Raw genomic sequence first — 20,834 nt, forward strand, 5'->3', positions numbered from 1 at the left:
GCACATGCCCAAATGTGCTCAGGGAAAGAGTAAGTGCTGTTATCCATGTGCTTAGGGAGAATAAGGTTTTGTGCTATGCCCCAATCTCCCCCTTGCACATGCCCAAATGTGCTCAGGGAAGGAGTAAGTGCTGTTATCTATGTGCTTAGGGAGAATAAGGTTTTGTGCTATGCCCCAACCTCCCCCTGCACATGCCCAAATGTGCTCAGGGAAGGAGTAAGTGCTGTTATCCATGTGCTTATGGAGAATGAGGGTTTTGTGGTATGCCCCAACCTCCCCCTGCACATGCCCAAATGTGCTCAGGGAAGGAGTAAGTGCTGTTATCCATGTGATTAGTGAGAATAAGATTTTGCGGTATGCCCCAACCTCCCCTTGCACATGCCCAAATGTGCTCAGGGAAGGAGTAAGTGCTGTTATCCGTGTGCTTATGGAGAATGAGGGTTTTGTGGTATGCCCCAACCTCCCCCTGCACATGCCCAAATGTGCTCAGGGAAGGAGTAAGTGCTGTTATCCATGTGCTTAGGGAGAATAAGGTTTTGCAGTAGGCTCTAACCTCCCCCTGCACATGCCCAAATGTGCTCGGGGAAGGAGTAAGTGCTATTATCCATGTGCTTAGGGAGAATAAGGTTTTGCAGTAGGCTCTAACCTCCCCCTGCACATGCCCAAATGTGCTCAGGGAAGGAGTAAGTGCTGTTATCCATGTGCTTAGGGAGAATAAGGCTTTTGAAGTAGGCTCTAACCTCCCCTGCACATGCCCAAATGTGCTCAGGGAAGGAGTAAGTGCTGTTATCCATGTGCTTAGGGAGAATAAGGCTTTTGAAGTAGGCTCTAACCTCCCCTGCACATGCCCAAATGTGCTCAAGGAAGGAGTAAGTGCTGTTATCCATGTGCTTAGGGAGAATAAGGTTTTGCAGTAGGCTGTAACCTCCTCCTGCACATGCCCAAACGTGCTCAGTGGGTTAGCACATAATGTGTTCTGCGATTAACAGCCACACCAGACCTCTACATGCAATGCAATCAAAAAGCTGCTCTATTTGCAAGCTACACCTCGGTGTGAACCCCATTCTCCACTGGGGCTTTAGCCAATGGGAATATACATAGATAAACGCTGACCCTCCCAAAAAAAGGAGTGAGTAACATGGGCCTCCTTAATCCTCTACTCTTCCACACTAGCTCCAGCAGGTACCTGAAACAGCAGATAACTAAACTCTGATTGCCTGGGTTCATACCTCTCAACCTCATAGGACAAGAAATCTGGACAAAGTCCCAAAAAATAGGGACAGATTTTAAATATTGCTCTCATAAACTTCGAAAGTTGATAGAATAACAAGATTTGTGCTAGCATATACTTTCTGAAGGAGGACATGAAGTCTGAAACTCAAATATATGTCATTATTTAGTGATATCAGTCCTCAGCGATTTGCCAGAAAACCACAAATTTTATGAGGAACAGACTAAAACTATGAGGAAAAAATATAGTCAGTTGAGAGGATTGCCTGGGATATTTGTAGGGCTTTATCACTATATGCCAAAAAGCTGGAGACTCATTTTAAACTGGTGCAAAAAGATTATCCTGTAATGTCTGCTACAGTGAACACAACTGATCCTTCACAGCTAAGGAAAAGGGTCAATGAGCTACAGAATGTCAATAAAGCAGTACTATAATACACTGATAAGCCAATTGTACAGGTTTTTGGTTTGCTAGTGCATTTTCCCTGTTAAGCTATTTATAATCACAACTCAGTCCACTCTGCAGTCTTTATCCAGAATCAGAGCAGTACCACTATGGACCTTGTTTCCTAGACAGTGTTCAGCCTTATCTTTCATTTTTTTCCATTTTCTAACATCATAATAATTATTTGAGACTATGGATTACTTGAATGAAATAGTTCCTGTCACATGGGTTATGAATTAACACAGTTGGAAACTAACATACAAGAAGGGTATTTTTTTCATGCAAATGCTCCTAGCAATAAACATTAAAAGAAGCTAAACACAGACAAAAAGGTTTACTAGATAAATAAAAAACTGATACCAACAGCAGAACTAAATGATTTACGGCTTTACAGAACTTTTACATAGCATAACCCACACCTTGCATGTTGCAAATAACCTACTGTAGAAAAGTGAAGCTCAACAATGTATTATGAGGATACAATATAAGCTGCAGAAAAGGAAATTACTAAAACTTGCCTGCTGCAGAAAGCTGCAGACTTTCTACCATTTATGAGTTGTGTCTTCACTTATTATTTTGCTCCTTTCATAAACCTGTGTTGTAACTAATCCTGTGCCATTTCCCTTCGACATACTGCGTACTGACATTACATTACACTGGATTTTATGTCACCAGGTCTTAGCATGCTGAACTCTCGTTTCCATGATACAACTTTTTGTTTCAACTTCCAAGTGCAACAAGGAACAGAATATCACACAACACATTTAGTATGAGCAAAACACAATTACGAGTCAGACTATCAAAGAAATGTTGTGGAACAACTTGTTTTCATTACTGAATTCATATTTAAAATAATATTTAAAATATAGTAAGTATGTAAACACTTCCAAGCAAAACAAGAACCAATAAAATCATTCTACTCTCATAGTATGCAGCTGAGTTCAGTAAATGGTAAAGTTTTATTAAAAAAAAAAAAAAAAAAAAAAAAAACTTGACTGTCATTACAAGCGAAGGAAGGTCACTGCTTACTAACTGAAAACAATATATTTCAAATGCATCAATATCAATACCTTGCGGAGTGAAAGGAATTTCCTTTGCATGACAGACTACCTCAGAGTAATAATGATGATTGTTGGTGAACAGAGCGTGTGAGTTATGAAACTCAACCATATGAGTTTTGGTTACCTGAAGGGATGCCTGCTTCCCCAGTAAGGTGCTACACTACATTGTAATAGGAGCTCCTCCTTAAACCTGTTTATTACATTGTGCCCATTGTTTCTTAAATCTCAGTAATGTCTTCAGATCGGTGACCCTGACACACTGATCCAAATGTCTACAGCAGTGTTCTAAAAACCACCTTTCATATGATACCCACATACAGTTTCAAAGTACAGCCCCCAACCTTCTGGTGTCCTTACGACTTATCTTCATCCATTTCTCTCCCTGTGATGCTACCATTCATATGCATTACTTTAGGATGCACTTATAGTCAACCGCACCCCCTCAATCTTTTCCACGAGGCATTACTTAATTTTACAGGGTCTCCTGCTATGACTTGCTTTGATGCTAACAATTCTTTTTTGTCTACATTCATGCTGTAAATGCATGTGAACAAGCTCCTACAAAATGCAGAATTCTGAACACACACTACATTATATACAGCAATGAGGTGCAGTGCACAAAGAGCAAAAAGTGCATACTGATAAGGACCGTTCGTCACCAAAGCACCCATGCACACCCATGCACCTTCTGCAACTATAGGTAATCAAGAGAGTTGCTTTCATTGCCAAATTCTGTAGACCATTTCTGCAAAAACCCTGACAGATCATAGGCTCTCTACAGTGGTGTAAGTGGACAGAACAAAGGCTACACCACAAAAACATTAAGAAAGCCAAGCATCTACCCAAAAGGGCATCCCTTGTCCCCATTACATCATCCTGTGTCCAAGCTTTCCAATGTGCTTGGAGAATGATAAACCAGCCATGCAATTTCATCCTGATACAGCAGTTCTGACAGTATCATAAGTGGTTGAATTGCATAACATGGAGAAGCCAAAATAGATGCAAGTAATGGGCACCCAGCAAATTGAATATACACCAAATGAATCCAGTAAACACAAAGACGGTTATTGATGAGTCACTGTGTAGTCAAATATGTGTAGACTCACAATGCAAAAAGGACAAATTTTGCCCAAGTGACTTCAGCTTACCTAACTAGATACATCCAAAAACATATTTAAATTCCCTTCAACCCCAACAGGGGACTGAATTCAACTAGTACAACAGCATAACATTTGCAACACATCTTAACATAAATAAAACCAGAACGTGAGACATAAAGATTCACACAGCAGTCACAGAATTAACAAAACAAGTGGCATTTATATAAAATAAATCAGATATTAGAAAACAAGTGACATTTATATAAAATAAAATAAATCAGATATTATAAATTACCATATTAAAAAGTATTCAGATCAGGGGGATAAAAGAGCACCCAGATTCACAATCTAGTTCCAATCTATCTATCCAAAATTTTATGAAGCTCTACACTGGAACAACCAACTGAATTATAGCAATCAACATCCAAGAAAGTAAAATTTGCCAAACGATGTGTCAGCGTATTTGTTCTTTTTATTTTTTCTTAAAAGGGCAGGATTTTTGCCCAGTTTAAAAAGGGATAAAAAAACAACTTCATATATACATTAGTCAAGGGATGCTGCAGTCAGTACGGTGTTCAAGGTTAAAGATCTTAGAAGTAAAGCTGACTAATCTATTAACAGATGTGCAACTCCTATATCACTAGGTGAGTTGCAAACTGGCTCACAGATAGAATCCACAGTGTGAAAGTAGCTGACTCCAAATCAGACTGCTGATCAGTCACGAGTGGAGTCCCACAGGGTTCAGTCCTGGGTCCCCTCCTGTTTGGTATCTACTTCTCTGAAGTTCAGGCCAACAAAAAGGGACTCTGGCTGACAAAGTTCACAGACAATTGCAAGTGGGGAGCTATTATTAACTCCTCAAGTGATGTTGACATCCTACAGAAAGGCCTCACTGAGACCAACAACTGGTATCAGAACCATGGCCTTAAGTTCAATGCCAAAAAATGTGTCATCATTCCCTTTGGGAAAAACTCAGTTCCCATGAATTACCACATCGATAGTAGCCCACTGAACACAGAAGGTGTTATAAGAGATCTGGCAACACAGGTTGACAGCAACCTCTCTTTTGACCACCACATTGCCACTGTGGTCAGAAAGTCCTTCTATGTGACACATCTCATTACTAAGGGTTTTACATCCAGGAAGAAAGAGGTCATTGTCTCCCTCTACTCTTCTCTCATTAGGCCAATCATAGAGTACATTGTCCCATTTGGCATGTACCTCACTTGACACCTGCAACAACTGGAGAGGCCACAAAAGTACCTCACAAAGAGGATCCTAGGCCTTAAACACTTGTCCAATATGGACAGACTCAAAAAACTCCCAACTATTCTCTGTCTCATATCACCTACTTAGAGGTGATCTCTGCTTGACTTACAAAGCCATGTCTGACCTAGCTCTGTTACAAATGCTACATCTAAAGGAATGCCAATCCCTCCACACCACACGCTCCAGAGACATCAACCTCATTACCACAATCAACAGAACGTGTTGGAGGAACAGGTTCATAACCCAGAGACTGCCCATGCTATGGAATAGACTTCTCATACATGTCAAACAGAGCACCTCACTGGCCCTCTTCAAGAGAAATCTTGATGAGTGGATGGGATCACTCCAGTGGCTCTACTCAACAGAGGGACTGGGAACTAAGGTCAGGTGGCATGATTCCAGGGTAATTCTATGGGCTAAGCTTGTAAGGCTCCAGGGCCATTAGCCTAGTACACACCTATGAACCTATGAAATATTTCCTGAACCATATGCAAAGTTACCTGGTGGCAACTTTTTTCACAAACCTCTACAGTATCTTGAGTCCCCCTAACAATTGTGCTAGATCTCCCCCATTTATAAACAAAATGAGAGGTGGCAGGTAAAATCCTGTTAAAGAACTTGCTCCAAAACAATATGGACTAATGACTACTAACTGTTTGCTTGATTCGATGGTGAGTAAAACCAAAGTAGACATCAAATGAATGTTATCCATGGTCTACTTTGAAACCTTATTAATATCAATCACTAAATAATTCCTGGACATAAGCTCAACCTGTTCTTTCATGGGATCTACACTGAATTCCAAGGTTCAGACCCTGGGCCTGGTAGTCAAAATCCAAATTATTGGAACAAATCCTTTTGAGTATGATGAATCAGAACTTGGTGATATTTTTGAAAATATCCAGTGGATGACTGCAAGTTGTTTTTAATAAAAGGCTTACAATATAATGAAGCAGCCAGAATAGCATCCAATAATTTGGTGACATTAACATTTAAAAAGTTTGTAGTGAAATATTCTAGAAGCTTTCAGAGTAAAAGAAATTGCAAAAGTCATACTTGTTAAGTGACTAAAACAGTGTCTCAGACCTATAACCCAAAGAAATACATGTACACTGTTAACAGACTATTCTGTCTCTTAGCACACAGCAAATGTTTTCTTCTCAATCTAGATTCCCGGTGAGTTATAAGTTAACACATAGAATTGACTACAGTAATCTGACAATGGACAGTTACTAAATGAGCATGAGAAACCTACTAACAACACGTTGCAGATTTTGCAGTGTGCCTCTGCCAGCACAGTTTGCAGACTGCCACCACTCCCACGTGGACTCTGGCTGTTGGTCAGAATGGTTTGTAGCAGAATATGTTGCTGTGTTGCTGGTGTCAGTGGGAGAGTCTGGGGCTGGTCTGGTAGATATGAGTGAACAGATAATACTATTCCTTATCCTTAGCTGGTTTATAACTGAGGAAACTACTAGGCACAATTAAATCACCAACTATGCAGCTTTTGGTAGTTGAATTTGACAAGATGACATTTGGACTGTAATGGATTTTTTGCATATAGTAGAGAGTGTGACACTCCAACCACTATCAGAATCATAGTAGTAAAACAATAATGATCTAGGATTCTTAACTTTGCCTAGGCAGAGGGCTTTTGTGTGTGCGTGTGTGAGAGCACGTTCACGAGTGTGCTTGGGTGCATGTGTCTGCTTGTTTGCAATCTGACCTCCAATCACTGGATGAATTATGCCAAGCTTAGACAATGGGAGTGCTATTCACATTCCCCAGAGACAAACGCATGCAATAGTATATATTATTATTACTAATACGGATAATTATTATTAGTATTATCATTATTAGTATTTGTCTCTTTGGACCATTAACAGGTTCAGTCCAGGGGTACAACAAATAGAAATTATCAAGTCAAAACACACAGAATAACAAGAATTTAGCAGGCAATGACTACATCATACAAACTTGGTTTGGAAAATAATAAATAATACCCAGTCAATTGAGACAAAGAAATACAGAGAAGGAAACAAAGAAATGCTCATTAACAAGTACTTATACAGAGGGAATCGAGAGTTTAAACAATCAACAGATAAAGTAAGAATGTTGGCGAAGCCAGGAAAAATTATGCTTGAGGGAGCAATAAGTTCTGGTATGTTGGCTAAGTGGAGTGCACACTCAAGAGCGAGGGTTCATATGTGCATAGGAGAAGAAAGATGGGTATTGGCCTACAAGACTCGAGCCATCTTTATTCCATGTAGATTTCTGCACATGGCAGTCTGAATGCCACATCTGGGGAACAACGCAACAAAGGAAAAAGTGATCGCTTATTTGTCCAATGGAGATAACCTATGTCCTTGTGCACAGAAAGTAGTTTGGCAAAAGTGTAGTTTATGTAACACAACTTGAACTGTGGTATTTACATAAACTGAGATCAGATGTGGGTACATATTCTGCATAAATATGAGGTCAAAAAATACCATCTTCACAACACTTTCTTTCCTCTTTGCCTTTAGCCGATGGTGACTATAAGGTTAAAAAAAGTTTGACTAGAATTTTTTAAAGGAAAAATGGCAAACACAGGTTTTCTTTAAGTATTTCCACTGAAAGCTCCCAGGACTAAAACAGGAATTCCACAGACTGGAAACATCACTAATATTAGGAAAGCAAACATCACTAATATTAGGAAAGCAATCAAGCTCCAGGATTATTCATTTTGGTGGTCATTACAGTCATCTCAGCCTTCAGGCGGACGTCAGTGGCTCCATAACCTGCCTACCTTGCAACCAATCATAAGATTTCCTGATGAGCATGTCATGCTCTCCCAGTGAGGAACACAGTGTGGTAACAGCTAATTTTCAAAGAAGTAAAGTGACAACCTCTGAGACTGCTTTCTGGTCTAGAGTGAGGCATATTTATTTAATGCAAATCACTAACCATTTAGATCTATCTGCGCAAAGAGATCCTTTTTAGTGAAGACCCATACAAAAAATCTCTTGGTTGCAAGTCGTGCACTGAGTCTTAAGTACCAGTAATTTTTAAAACACACACACACACACACACACACACACACACACACACACACACACACACACACACACACACACACACACACACACACACACCCACACTCACAGGACACTCACACAAGATTCTTAACTTGTAACTTCAAAATGCCATCTCTGTGCTCAGGGTCTGGCTATAAAGCTGCTATCCCCCTTAGCTTTATTTATACATTTTTACTCTGGCCCTTTAGCCTCTGACCTGGCCAGTGTCATGCCATAAGCATAGCAGGGATCATCAGTACAGAGAATGACCATCCATAAGCAGCCACAAAGCATCACCCACTGAAGGGAATGTCCCTGGAATCACATGTCTTTCACAAGATCAAAGCCAGGACAGCCCCTCCATACCCTCTTTATGAACTTTGACCACCCACATGAAAATACTCTCTGTTTACTCAGGGCTTGACTTGACCTCCATTAATACCTCTCCTCACACTTCATCAAGAATTAAGACAATATGTGCAGTTAAGAGGTTAAAGAGGAGCACAACTAACAAAGACAGGACGTCATATAAAATCCTTACTTGTTAATCTGTTTGAGAGTCTTCTGTAGATTTAAAGCCTTTCCCCTTTTCCCCTTTCTACACTGACTTTAATCTACAGGTGCCTTTCTAACACACTGCAGCCTACAATGTAAGTTAAACAACAGTAACACAAGAAATGGCTGCAACAAACAAGCTGCACACACCCCGGGCTATCCCCCCCATTTCCTCCCTCACTCACATCTATGCTGCAGCCACCTCTGTTCCAGTTGGCCTTATACAGGTCCACTGTCCTCTCTCAAGTCTTTGGGAAGATATTCACATTTGTTTTCTTTAGGATTTAGTAACACAGTTTTCAAGGGGGGGGAGAGAGAGAGAATGAAGGGTAGAGAGAATGTTTTAGAAACCTGGAATTGCTGCAATGTTTACTTAGCTACTAAAGAGTTACTTTTGCAGAAGTTGTCTAGTTGAGGATTTAAAATTTGCAGTTTATACTGACAACTAGCTTAAAGCACAGCACAATATTAAAGTCCTGATATATCAAAATACAGAAAACAAATTGAACATCAATTTATGTATTTAAAAAGTATTTTAATTTAGACACACACCAACTTACAAAAACAAAAAACACCATTAATATACATCAACATACAGCAAATGCAATACTGATAAATCAATAAAAAGACACATTTACCAAGACAATCATTCCATTTACCAAGAAACCATTCCTGTATAAATGCATAATTTGCAAGATGTAAATGTAAGTATATTTATAAAAGTATGCCTTTAGCCATGACTTGTTCAAAAGTGACCTGCTGTTAAGCTGCCAATACAGAAAGTTCTGCAAGGTAGACATTGTGTAAACAAAAAGCTCATATAGTGACAGCACTGAACCACACTCTGGAAACCTTTAACATTTCTTTCAACAATGGAAATGCGTTACTGAACCATGCAGTCTAAACTAATCAGAGCTTTAAAACAGAAAGGCTCCAGGCATGTTTCAAGCCAAATATAAAGTAATATCCTGCAGGTAAACATTTTTGTACAAGTAACCAGTGCAGCTACCAAAGCACATGTTAAAATAAGGGATATGATTCAAAGTTTTTTTTTTCCCCACAGACAGGATGATGAACATTTGAAGTAGTCCTTATGAAAACATGGTGAAGGAGAAAGCTACAGAGGAATAGAACATATATGGGACAGACAAGATGCATATTTGAGCATTGGTACTAACAGGACATCAGTGCATTTACAGCTGCAGGCTACCTGTTTTATGAGGAAAAAACAAAGAATGAGTGACCAGGGTAGACCTTATCTAAAATCACTGTGCCTCCGTACTTTTTTACAAGTGTTACTACCATGCCTTGGTTATGCTGCATTTTTCCATTTCTTTTTATGGATCTTATTTTGTCAGAGGTTCAACAGTCACCCTCTTCAAATGTAGTCCTCACAGCAAAAAAAATTATCACAGAACAGGTAAATGCATCACATTTTATGTAATTCATAGAATGATATAACACATTTTTAAAAGACTGGGCACAACTGTCAGATCTCAGGAGTATGATTATTTTCCACTGTGATAGCTATAGTCACAGTAGACTGGAGGCAAGCAAGTGGTGGTACCCACCTGCACAGGTAAAGCAGGGAACAGACCACAGCCACGGAAACCAGAAGCCTGACTTCAGTTGCCATAAAAGTATCTGGATGGATGTGAAGTTAAGGGTCACATAGTTCCTGTGGTAAAAGCGACTGCTCAACAAATTCCATCATGGATTCACAGTACTGAAGTCCACTCAGACTAACCCAATCCTTCTTATCATTGAGTTACAACAGCAGTTACAAAAGTAACCCTGTGAATGTGATCATTCTGGACTTCAGCAAAGTCTTTGACTTGGTCTTTCACACCAAGTTCCCTTCAGAAATGAAGACAGTACTATGTGTGTTGTGCATTGTGCATAAAGGCAGACATGTGACTGGGTGGCAGTTAAGTGGGAGTTCTCTGATGGAAAGAAGGAACAGGTGACACTCCTACAAGTGTTGCCTCCAAGACTAATTCTATTTAATATGTTCATCTCTAATATTATATGGGACAAATAATTGGCTCGATCTCTTTGATGATGACATACAAATTTGGAGAATTATTACCAAACTGGGAAGCAAGATCCAGGTGTTATTCAAATTCACAAAGGAGGAAACTTCAACCAAAAAGGTAATGGAACTAAAGCCTCTCCCCTGATGTAGAGATAAAGCCCTGACTATGACCCAGATGATCCAAGTTCAAGTGGTTGCCCAGATGTTGGAGCAGGCAACAAGTGGGGGGAGTGAGTGAGTTGCGAGTTCTGGCTTGCCCATCTAGTTGAGGGGTAGGTATGCATCATTCTGCAAGAGCAATGCCTTGGATTAGATCACAGGTGTGTACTCTACTTTGTGTGAAAAAGAAGATGAGGCATGTAACCTTGAGCTTATCATGAGCCTCTCTCTGTAGCTCATCACAGCTAATGTGTAGAAGTCTACACTACTGCAGGGATCCAGTGTTTCTGGAGTTCCAATATGCTTACCAGCCAACAAGAGGAATCTGCTGACTCCCTGGAAGGAGGATGTCCTATGATCCTCAAAGCCTGCCTCCCATGCCTGCTATACCCGAATGTTGGGGAATGGGGAATAAATGGGACAAAAGAAAATGGGGTTAATGACTGAAGGAAGCTGGGGAGTTGAAAAAAAAGAGCACTAGGATCCTTAACTTTTGCTTCTCATGCCCACTTCCTATAATGCTTGAGGATAGGAGGGGAATGAACAGTCAATGAGCGACAGGGTTTAATGTTGGAGAGGACACCTTGTGGCCAAAAAATAGCACCAAAGAAAGTAAGGGATCTGAAGACATGGAACCCCTATATTATTCTAGCTATGACTTTGCCACTTAAGTGTATCTTCCCATGAATTTTATATTACTGTAAAACATAATGCACATACTGGATTCAGGCATACACAATTTCTTCGCTGGTATGACCATTCTAACTAGGCCTCTAAGAACCGTGAGTGAGAAACTATCAGACAGTTATACTGTTAAACCCCTGCAGAAAGGGAATGCTGGTGTGCTATTCATCATTCTTTCTCCTGGCTGGCCTTCTGATAACAAGGTTCATTCCCAAAGTCAGATTATTGGAGCTACAGACAGTAGCTTTATTATTAGCCAGGGATTTACTGGCTCTGCTCGATACTTTTCATTTGTTTTTATTTTTATTACCTCATTCATCCACCAATAGTGCTGGGGACTCTCAATATTCAAGCTATGTCACCAAAATCTGGAACACACTACCCCAGTCCGTTAGATCCACTATCAACTTATCACAATTCAAAAACCTTCTCAAACACCATTTATCTGACTCCTGGCTTTGCTTGTGTGGCACACCAGGATAATAAAATATAGGGACTGTACCCCCTTCTTCTAAGTAACTATCTTACATATCCCTCTCTAAATCTTTATCCTTCTTCTGCTATCTCCCTCTAACCACAAAATGATCCATAACTTACCTAGTTTCCCTTCTATTTCATATTACTCATTCTGACTATTACTGCCTTCCTCCCATCTATCTGCATTGTATCTTTTTACTAAATGAAATAACTAATTCTAAACTAATATTTTGTCAGTAAAAGTATTGTAATTTGATAGCCTTCACAGATGTATATGTATAAATGGGAGCGCTACAGAATCCTGAAGACCAAAATCCTGAGACCAAAATCCTGAACGTTCAAAATACTGAAAACTCAAAATCCTGAAAACACACAGGATACCAACACTTACTATATTCCACTACAAGTACATACAGAAACATATTACCCTTCAACTCTATGCAAGAGGGCAAGCCCCCCTGCACCTCCACACCCCCTGCTACTTAAATATATCAACTCCGAGATTGTACTTCAGTACACTAAGTTTCTTATACTTGTAGAACAGTAACATAGTTTGTGTTTTATTTCTTTCTGTATGCATTTGTGCTGGAATAAGTATCCTGTGTGTTTTCAGTATTTTGAGTTTTAAGGATTTTGAACTTTCAGGACTTTGGTCTAAGGATTTTGGGCTTTCAGGATTCTGTAGCACTCCCGTATAAATACGTGTATAAATAGGTTTAATCCATATATAGCTATCTGCTCCTCTAACCTCCTCCATAAAGAAATAGCAAACCTTTTACCAGACCATACTTTATTCAAATTGTCTAAATGAAATGTAATGTCTGTCAACATTTTTCATTTACATGTTTTTGATCATTGTATACAGAGTGCTCAGTTTATGAAAGGGTGTCATTTCTGTTCTCTTTACTATGTACCTTCTATGTGATTGTACTATGTTGGAGCTTTAGTTGTTTGTATTATACTGTAGCTTTTCTCCCCAGGCCTTTGCTGAAAATGGGCTCTACCCGGTTGGACTTTCCCAGTAAACACATATAAAATGAATAAAATAAATTCACTCCAATGTAGCTCAGGAAGTTTGTACTGTAACTTCCAATGGGTGGAACCTAAGCCTTTTGACAGAATCAAATTATGTCCTCACATTTCAAACAAATGTTCATATCTCTGGAACCATAGGGCTTATGAAACAAGTATAAATGGTAATCCCTTCAGCACAAACTATTTTTATAATGATAGTATTCTTTTTGTAAGCCACAGTAAACACAGTAACTATTACATTTGTAATATTTTGTAAACAACTTACAATATCTCAGCAACCACTCAAGTTACACACATACTGTCAGCAACATGTTATTCACCTAGCTTAGAGCTTTCATATGAGGCTAAGGAGTTGTGGTTACTTGGTTGTTGAGATATTTAGAAAAATATATCGATATAAATTAATATCATAAAAGCAACAGTTAATATCTATTTACCTGCATTGGACAGAGGTCATATTTTAGTGCAGTTGAGTGTGCCATTGTGTAACCTTTAAGATGAAATATTTTAAAACCTTGTACATAGCATGGTTTTGGAATTATTGATGCAAATATGAACAAGCAATATTTAATGCCTAGAGATGTCAGCAGGAGTTAACTGCAGATGCACCTGGAGGGGTCACTTGGATGTAATGAGTTAAATGATGCTTATGACTACGGTTGTTGCAAATCTCATTTAGAGACATTCAAATTTAAAACATTAAACCAATGAAAAGAAATCATGACAATATAGACTTCAAAAACCCACTAACAGCACAATTAAACATGACATAGTCAGTCTTTTAAATGTTTCTTAAAAATGCTAATATATTAAGCATGAAAACATATGCAGTTGAAATGATCAAAAACTAAAGAACTGCGACTAAACAAAAGATAACATGGTAAATTGAACAATATGACGATTATCTGGTAATGACATTTGTATTTAGTGTAGAAAATGCATACCCTTTAAGACTAAAAATGAAGCAGGGTAGGAAATGTGGCTGTTTATAGAGAATGATAGGTTCCTCAGATAGGTATGTTTTACAAAAAAATCCACTATCCACTCACTTCAAATCTCCTTAGCATTTTTTTCTTAATGACATTTAGTGATGTATTTTGGCAATCTCTCACCTTCCCTTTAATCTTTCAATTTTAAAATATTTTCAGTCTAAACATTTCCGAGCTTATCAATGACTTGAGGTAAATACATCTGATACACATTTAATAAAGATTCGATTATTACTGACAATTTACCAAAAACTCTTTTACTTCTTATCATGCAACAAATAAGTAGAGTTCAAAGATTAAAAGCAAGTACTAACAACAAATGTCAAGACCTGTCTTGATGTCCCTCTTTCTCCCTCCCCCTCTCCCCATATGGCACAAGCGCTTCCCAGTTCTGAACAGAAATGTGTTCTTAATCATAAAATGAACAAATGTCTAGGTTTTTTTTTTCTTTTCTTTTCTTTTTTGTTGTGTCAAGTCTTTTACCAGAAGCATCTCAAATTAGACAAGGATAGCTAAAAACTGCAGGGTACTTCAATCCTTCAGCAGACAAAACAATGAGATAGTGCTTTTTGCACAGTAGCATAAAAAAAGTACCCCCTAGCCATGCAGAGTTGCTAATAGACATTTTCGACTGCACCAGTGTTCAACAATATTTTAGTACTACTTGCTCAGATGCATGAATGTAAACCACAAACAGTTAAAACACACAAGTTAAATAAAGCTGGTTTAGTGGCATAAAACTGCAGGCACCCTTGGTATACACAAGATAGCTATGTGTTTGCATGTAGGTATAGCAAAGTAAAAATGAATCAACCATTTTAGATTTTGTATTAATTGCTTTGGTAAGTCCAGCTGTGAAAACAGTTACCTCTATGTTTGTTTGTCATGATAACACTCTATCTTCCCCATGTTGTAGCACCTTAGTCTGAAGACCTTAGACAATTGAATACATATTACTTTCTCCTACACAAGGGAGTGAGGCCCTTTACCTCCCAAAGAAAACATTTTTTTTTTTCATTTTTGATTTGGTTTGTTTGCTCAAGTGTTGTTTCAGTTGATTGCATTCAATGAAGTTGTATTCAGGTTTAGTAAAGTTGGTCTTATCTCTCTCACACACACACACACACACACACACGCACACACACACACCCACACACACACACACACACACACACACACACACACACACACACACACACACACACACACACACACAAATATCAAGAAAGGCTTTGCCAAGTGTGGAGTGAACAGGAATTTGTACTGGTGGAAAGGTGTCAGGGGTACATGTCAGCTTTCTGGCTAGTTACAATGGCACCAATTTTCATTTATTAAAAATATATATATTTTTATAAGCTGTAATTCCAGAAATTACACATGGGAAATATTAATTCCAGTCATCATTGTAATTATACTATAAATTGTTGATGCTTCTGTGTATAAGTAAAATTAAAAGAGAATCTGAGTGCAAAATACCAAATAAAGAAAGCAATCAGATAGTGTCACAAATAATAAATATATGAAGACAAGTTATGGTGCATTTGTTTCGGGCCAAAAATGCCACATTCCATGAAATCTCTAGTTTTCCATTACTCTGACAGTGCAAATGTTTGCATTTTATAGCATGTTTCCTGGAAAAGTGGAAAATCGGTATCCCTGAAAACTGAATAATGTTGGGTACAAATCTGATTTAAATCCAGTGGGTCAGAGCATCAGTGCCAGCTCTTTGAATATCATGACTCCACTGATTAGAAGAAGATACACCATGCTGGAGTGCACCCCCCCCAATACTATACTTGGATGGAGAACAGACAGAGCCATATAAACCCTAACCAAGTGTTAGTTAAAACAATCAGAAGCCATGGCCTTCAAAAATTAAAACTAGTAATGACTGTAGCAAATTATAATCAGGAAACAATTGTATAAAAAGTCAGTCAAATGTCAACGATAGACACCCTTGTAAATACTTTATTTTGGTTTTAATGTTGATATCTGTTTACTGCTTTTAGCTAACCTGTTTAAATAATTTGTAAATATCACTGTCATTAATAACCTATATACATGTTTTTCTTTTTTCTTATTTTTTGAAAATGAATAAAAATATTTTCAAAAAAAATTAAAACTAGTGTCTAGTGTGAACAGAGGTTTAGCATTAAACAGAGTGCAAACTAATGAAAACTCCTTTAAATGCACTTTAGAATGCACCTAATTGCGTGTCATTTTCCCAGAATGTCACCCTACTTACATTTTTCACAATTAACTGTTTATAAAGTTTTGCGACAAGTCAGAGATGCAGTAGCATATATACACAGTTCCACAATGTGAAAGAGAGTATTCAATGCTTACTTCAGAAGTCAGAATAAGATACAAAGTATGCTGCAACACTAACCCCTTATGCTAAACAAAATCATACAGCTTTTGCCAAACATTAAGAAGTTCAAGTTTTTTTCTGTAAAAAAGCTTAATGGGGGAGGGGGTTGAGGATGATTCTTGAGAAACACACAGATCCATTTTTTATAGTAATGGCATGTACTTACTATAGCAATTCAGTATTTAGATACATGCATATTTACTGCATTTATCTGAAGGTTTAAAAACAATAATCTTTTTGGACTTTTTAGTCCCTTCTACTAAAGTACAGTGAAGAGTAAATACCTCAGAGCATTGCCTTAGACTCTTGTCTAAACTGTAACATACTGAAGAGTGCAACTATTATAGTGGAGTAACCCATTAGTGTCCGAGTACATTAACCATGGGAAGACCAAGGTTTATTTTTAGATCTAGAGCATGATAATCTGTTTACATCCAAGTGATTAACACCATCCTGTGTGCTGATGACACCAAAAGATGCTATTTCTCATCTGCCACACTATAATGTAAAAACATGGGTGCCTCGCATCAGCTTAAGTCCACCAAGAGCAGCAGTATGGGTAATCATCTGATGGTGCCCGACTATCCAATGGCTGCACATCTACAGATTTGCTAAATACCTGTAGGTGCAGTCATGATGCATGGGCTAGCTCACTCAGTTGGCCAGTTAACACCCATCAGTTCTGTGCATGTGACACACGAAGACTGGCAGGACAATGATGCATGGACTAAATCACTCAGTTGGCCCCTTAATACCCATCAGTTCTGTGCATGTGACACAAGAACAGTGGCAGGACAATGACGCATGGGCTCACTTGGTTGGCCACTTAACACCCATCAGTTCTGTGCATGTGACACAAGAAGAGTGGCAGGACAGTAGGCACATGTGAGAAGACCTCATCAATATGTGCAGAGAAATAAGACCATCTGGGTGCATCCCCTTTTAAACAGAAGAAAGCAACATGATAAGTTACAGTAGCATCATCTGCAAGCTAGCCATACAATGCATATCTTATTTTAACCCCTGCCCTTTCACTTGTTTGTTACTGCTAACACAAGCATGGCAGATGTTTCCAGTGGCTTGCTCACATTAAATGTAATTTAAATTTCCAAGGCCCCCTTTCCATCAGAGCCAGAATTCATAGTATAAAACATACACACAGGTAAAAACACAAACCTTTTCTTTACATACTTTTACCGGCTTTTCAAGCTAAGAATTCAAATAACTATCAGATGACTGTGAAATTATTTTCTTTAATAACTGTTCCCTGTGGATGCCTCTGTGGTTCATCCTGTCTTAGGCTCGCAGCACACCCCCCACCCCAACTAAGGCACACAACATCAGCACTAACATTAGCTTTCTTTTTCCCTTTTTACTACCAGCAATTCAGATGACTTTGGTGTTTCCTGGTAGTGAATGATTTTGAATTATTTCACACCTTAGAAATGAAGCAAGAACAGCATTGTATCTTCATTTCTTACTCACTTTCTTGATTAAGTATAAACTGATTATAACGGGAAAAGGTATACACTGCATAATTCCAAGATAAAGTGACATGCACACTCTTAACATTCTACAGTAGACCGTGTTACTGAAATTTTTTTCAAATATAGCAGTAAACACTTCAGGTAAACAGAGCTTCAAGAACCTGCCAAAGCTCAAGAAGAAGAAAGCAAAGGAAGACAAGGCAAAAAAGATGAGAACATATAAAATGATTATTAATTGTACAGACCTTGAACCCGAGAGTAGCAGCAACCACACTTAGCCAGGACTTTTCGAAACAAATGGCAAGCGCACCCGCGCTGCTGATGGCCCCCTTTCATTGTGCCTTGACGCCATGCATGGCAGTCAGGCATGCAGTCAAGAAAATGCTGGCCATAGACCAAAACCAGTAGCCAGTCTTCAAAACGAGGGAAAGCAAAAGAGAAAGCCAGAAACAGTGTGAAAGAACCAGGCAGAGACACTGCAAAACCAACTGCTCACAGCAGATTTCTATGGCAGAGTAGACGGAGCTGAATCTGTCTGAGGCAGCCTAGTAGGAGGAGTCTAATGTTTTCAGAGGCTATTCCAAGCAGTAGCCACCACTCCCCCACAAACTTCGGCTTCTAGCTGCAGCAGACACTGCAGAATCAGAGGCCTTAAATAGGGAAGGAGAAAGACCACAAGAGCATAGAGCTGGCAGCCTGCATGCATCTCGCTTACTTTGTTGAACAGAGAAGTAAAGAGTAGAGCTGTCAAATCAGGAATGAGGGCTTAAAATAGACATCTCTTCTTCCTCTGGTGTCCTGCAACATCTTTTATGAGTTTTATGGGCCAGCTCTTAAAAAGAGAGGAAGGAAAGGAGAAAAAAGAAAAAACACTGTTCACTTTGATCAAACTACCCCTGGCATTCCTTCACAAAGCAAAGACATTTCTAGGCATAGAAGGAATTAGGAGGTTATGCCCCTGTACTCCATCTTTTAAGACAAAAAAAAAAAAAAAAAAAAATATATATATATATATATATATATATATATATATATATATATGTGTGTGTGTGTAGAAATATATATATATATATATATATATATATATATATATATATATATATATATATATATATATATATATATGGCAGAACCAAGTTTTGAAATGAATAATAATTTATTACTGCACTAATACATAAGATTTGGAGCCTGGGGTTTTAGTTTTATTTTATTTTTTTGATGTATGTCTGTCCTGACTGGAGAAGCAGACAGAGATCTTAAAGTACAGAGAGAACGAGAGAGACAGATAGACAGACAAAGACAGAGATACTTCAATTTTATAAATATGCAATGTAAGCACAAACTGAAATTTAAGATACAGATAAGGCATATGTAAATTATATCCCCAAAGACCTGAGTTTGAGTCTCAGACATTTAGTAAAAATAATATGTGAATGTGAAACAGCTAAAAGTCTTGAGTTACCCATGACAGTATCAAAATAAAAACAGAGTTATATATTTTTATGTATTATACCACCCTGTCCATCTGAGCATAATAATCCAACATTACTGAATCATCTGAGAGCAACATTTAAATACTTTGTGACTACTGAATGGTTGAACCTGCTTTCCACAGTAACAGTGGACAGATCAGTAAGGAAACATAATAGCAGAGCTACCCATTGCAGGTGCAAATCATGTACATTTGGTTAGGATAGATGTGGTCAGATGTCAAACACAGTACAAAATGGAACCTAGTCTATGAAATATCCCAGCAAAAACTTGACAAGACCATCTGACCAGGATTTCAAATGGTAAATTGTTTCTGCCTTGCATTTGACAGCATGTTATGGTCTAATGTAGTACTCTTGATTTTTGTCTAGGCCTGCCAAAAAGATCAATGTGTGAGTCATCAGTACACTGATTTTTGACAAAACACACTACAATAATCCACTTGAGAAACAAGAGACAAAGTATTAAAACTATCAAGGGAAAGGGTCTCACTAAAACATAATTCATGTAGGTTTGATGTAGAAACAGACAAAAGTTAAAGGAATTTCACAAGATCCAACAGTATGCCGAATTCATGGCAAAGTTTCCCCTTCTGCCCTAAACTGGAGCACACCAGTCATGACAAAGTACCAACTCTTGAATACACTCTACTACCTATCTATGAAAGAATAGTGGTGTTACCAAGTAAGGAAAATGATCAGTCACCATTTAAACACTTCCACAGTAATGACCAGCATATTATGGTCAAGTAGATAAACAGAATAACATCAAGAAAAAGAGGATTACAAAAAATAGACGGACAACTCTGCTGAAGCTTACTTTTCATGGTGGGGCTATCTTTAATATTCTATGCTTATGCTGAAACTGAATATTACAATTTTTGTTTTTCATGAAGTCAGTCCAGTTATTGGCCAGGCTGTAAAAGAAATGTTGCTGTAAATCCTGGAAGGCTCTGTGGACCTCACCTTCAAGTAACAATTAACCCCAAGTCAGATTTACCTGGTTTCCCTCACTGTTTACTTAAAACAGATACAGATGAATAACTATTGTCTTCTGTAGGTTTGTCTGGGAAACATCTGAGATAAACAACTTGCAAAGATAAGCAAACAAGTAAGACTTCAGATTAAAGAAAGAGCATTTCTGAGTTAAAGTACACAAACTGGGTGTGTATGTGTGTGCTTATGTGTGCATACACTTGTTGTGCGTGTATTTGATCACAAAGTTGCAGTCACCTGCTTTTGATCTGGAGAATAGACTGATTTTTAGACTCACAGTAGAAGGGCTAACAACATACCTAATTAAATCAGAACGACAAGTTGAGTCCTAATGTACAAAAATGAAAATAAATTGGATGACAGAATTTTCATAAGCAAAACCACATTAAGACTTT

At 38.3% G+C, this 20,834-nt stretch overlaps 1 protein-coding gene across 5 annotated transcripts in view; it reads right to left on the reverse strand.

The window, feature by feature from the left end:
* Nucleotides 1-20,834, reverse strand: part of ARHGEF25 (Rho guanine nucleotide exchange factor 25) — a 1,549,554-nt gene that overhangs the window by 924,569 nt on the left and 604,151 nt on the right. Inside the window, exon 1 of one of the 5 annotated variants that reach the window (XM_044083602.1) lies at nucleotides 18,199-18,485. The exons of the other annotated variants lie outside the window; for them this stretch is intronic. Within the exon in view, the coding sequence (XP_043939537.1) occupies nucleotides 18,199-18,322 (124 nt within the window). The 5' untranslated portion in view covers nucleotides 18,323-18,485. Of the gene's footprint in view, nucleotides 1-18,198; nucleotides 18,486-20,834 lie in introns of those variants that run through there. 5 annotated transcript variants of the gene reach the window in all.

This window comes from Protopterus annectens, chromosome 9.part0 (assembly GCF_019279795.1).
Source record: "Protopterus annectens isolate FY-2018-M chromosome 9.part0, PAN1.0, whole genome shotgun sequence".
NCBI classification, from domain to species: domain Eukaryota; kingdom Metazoa; phylum Chordata; order Ceratodontiformes; family Protopteridae; genus Protopterus; species Protopterus annectens.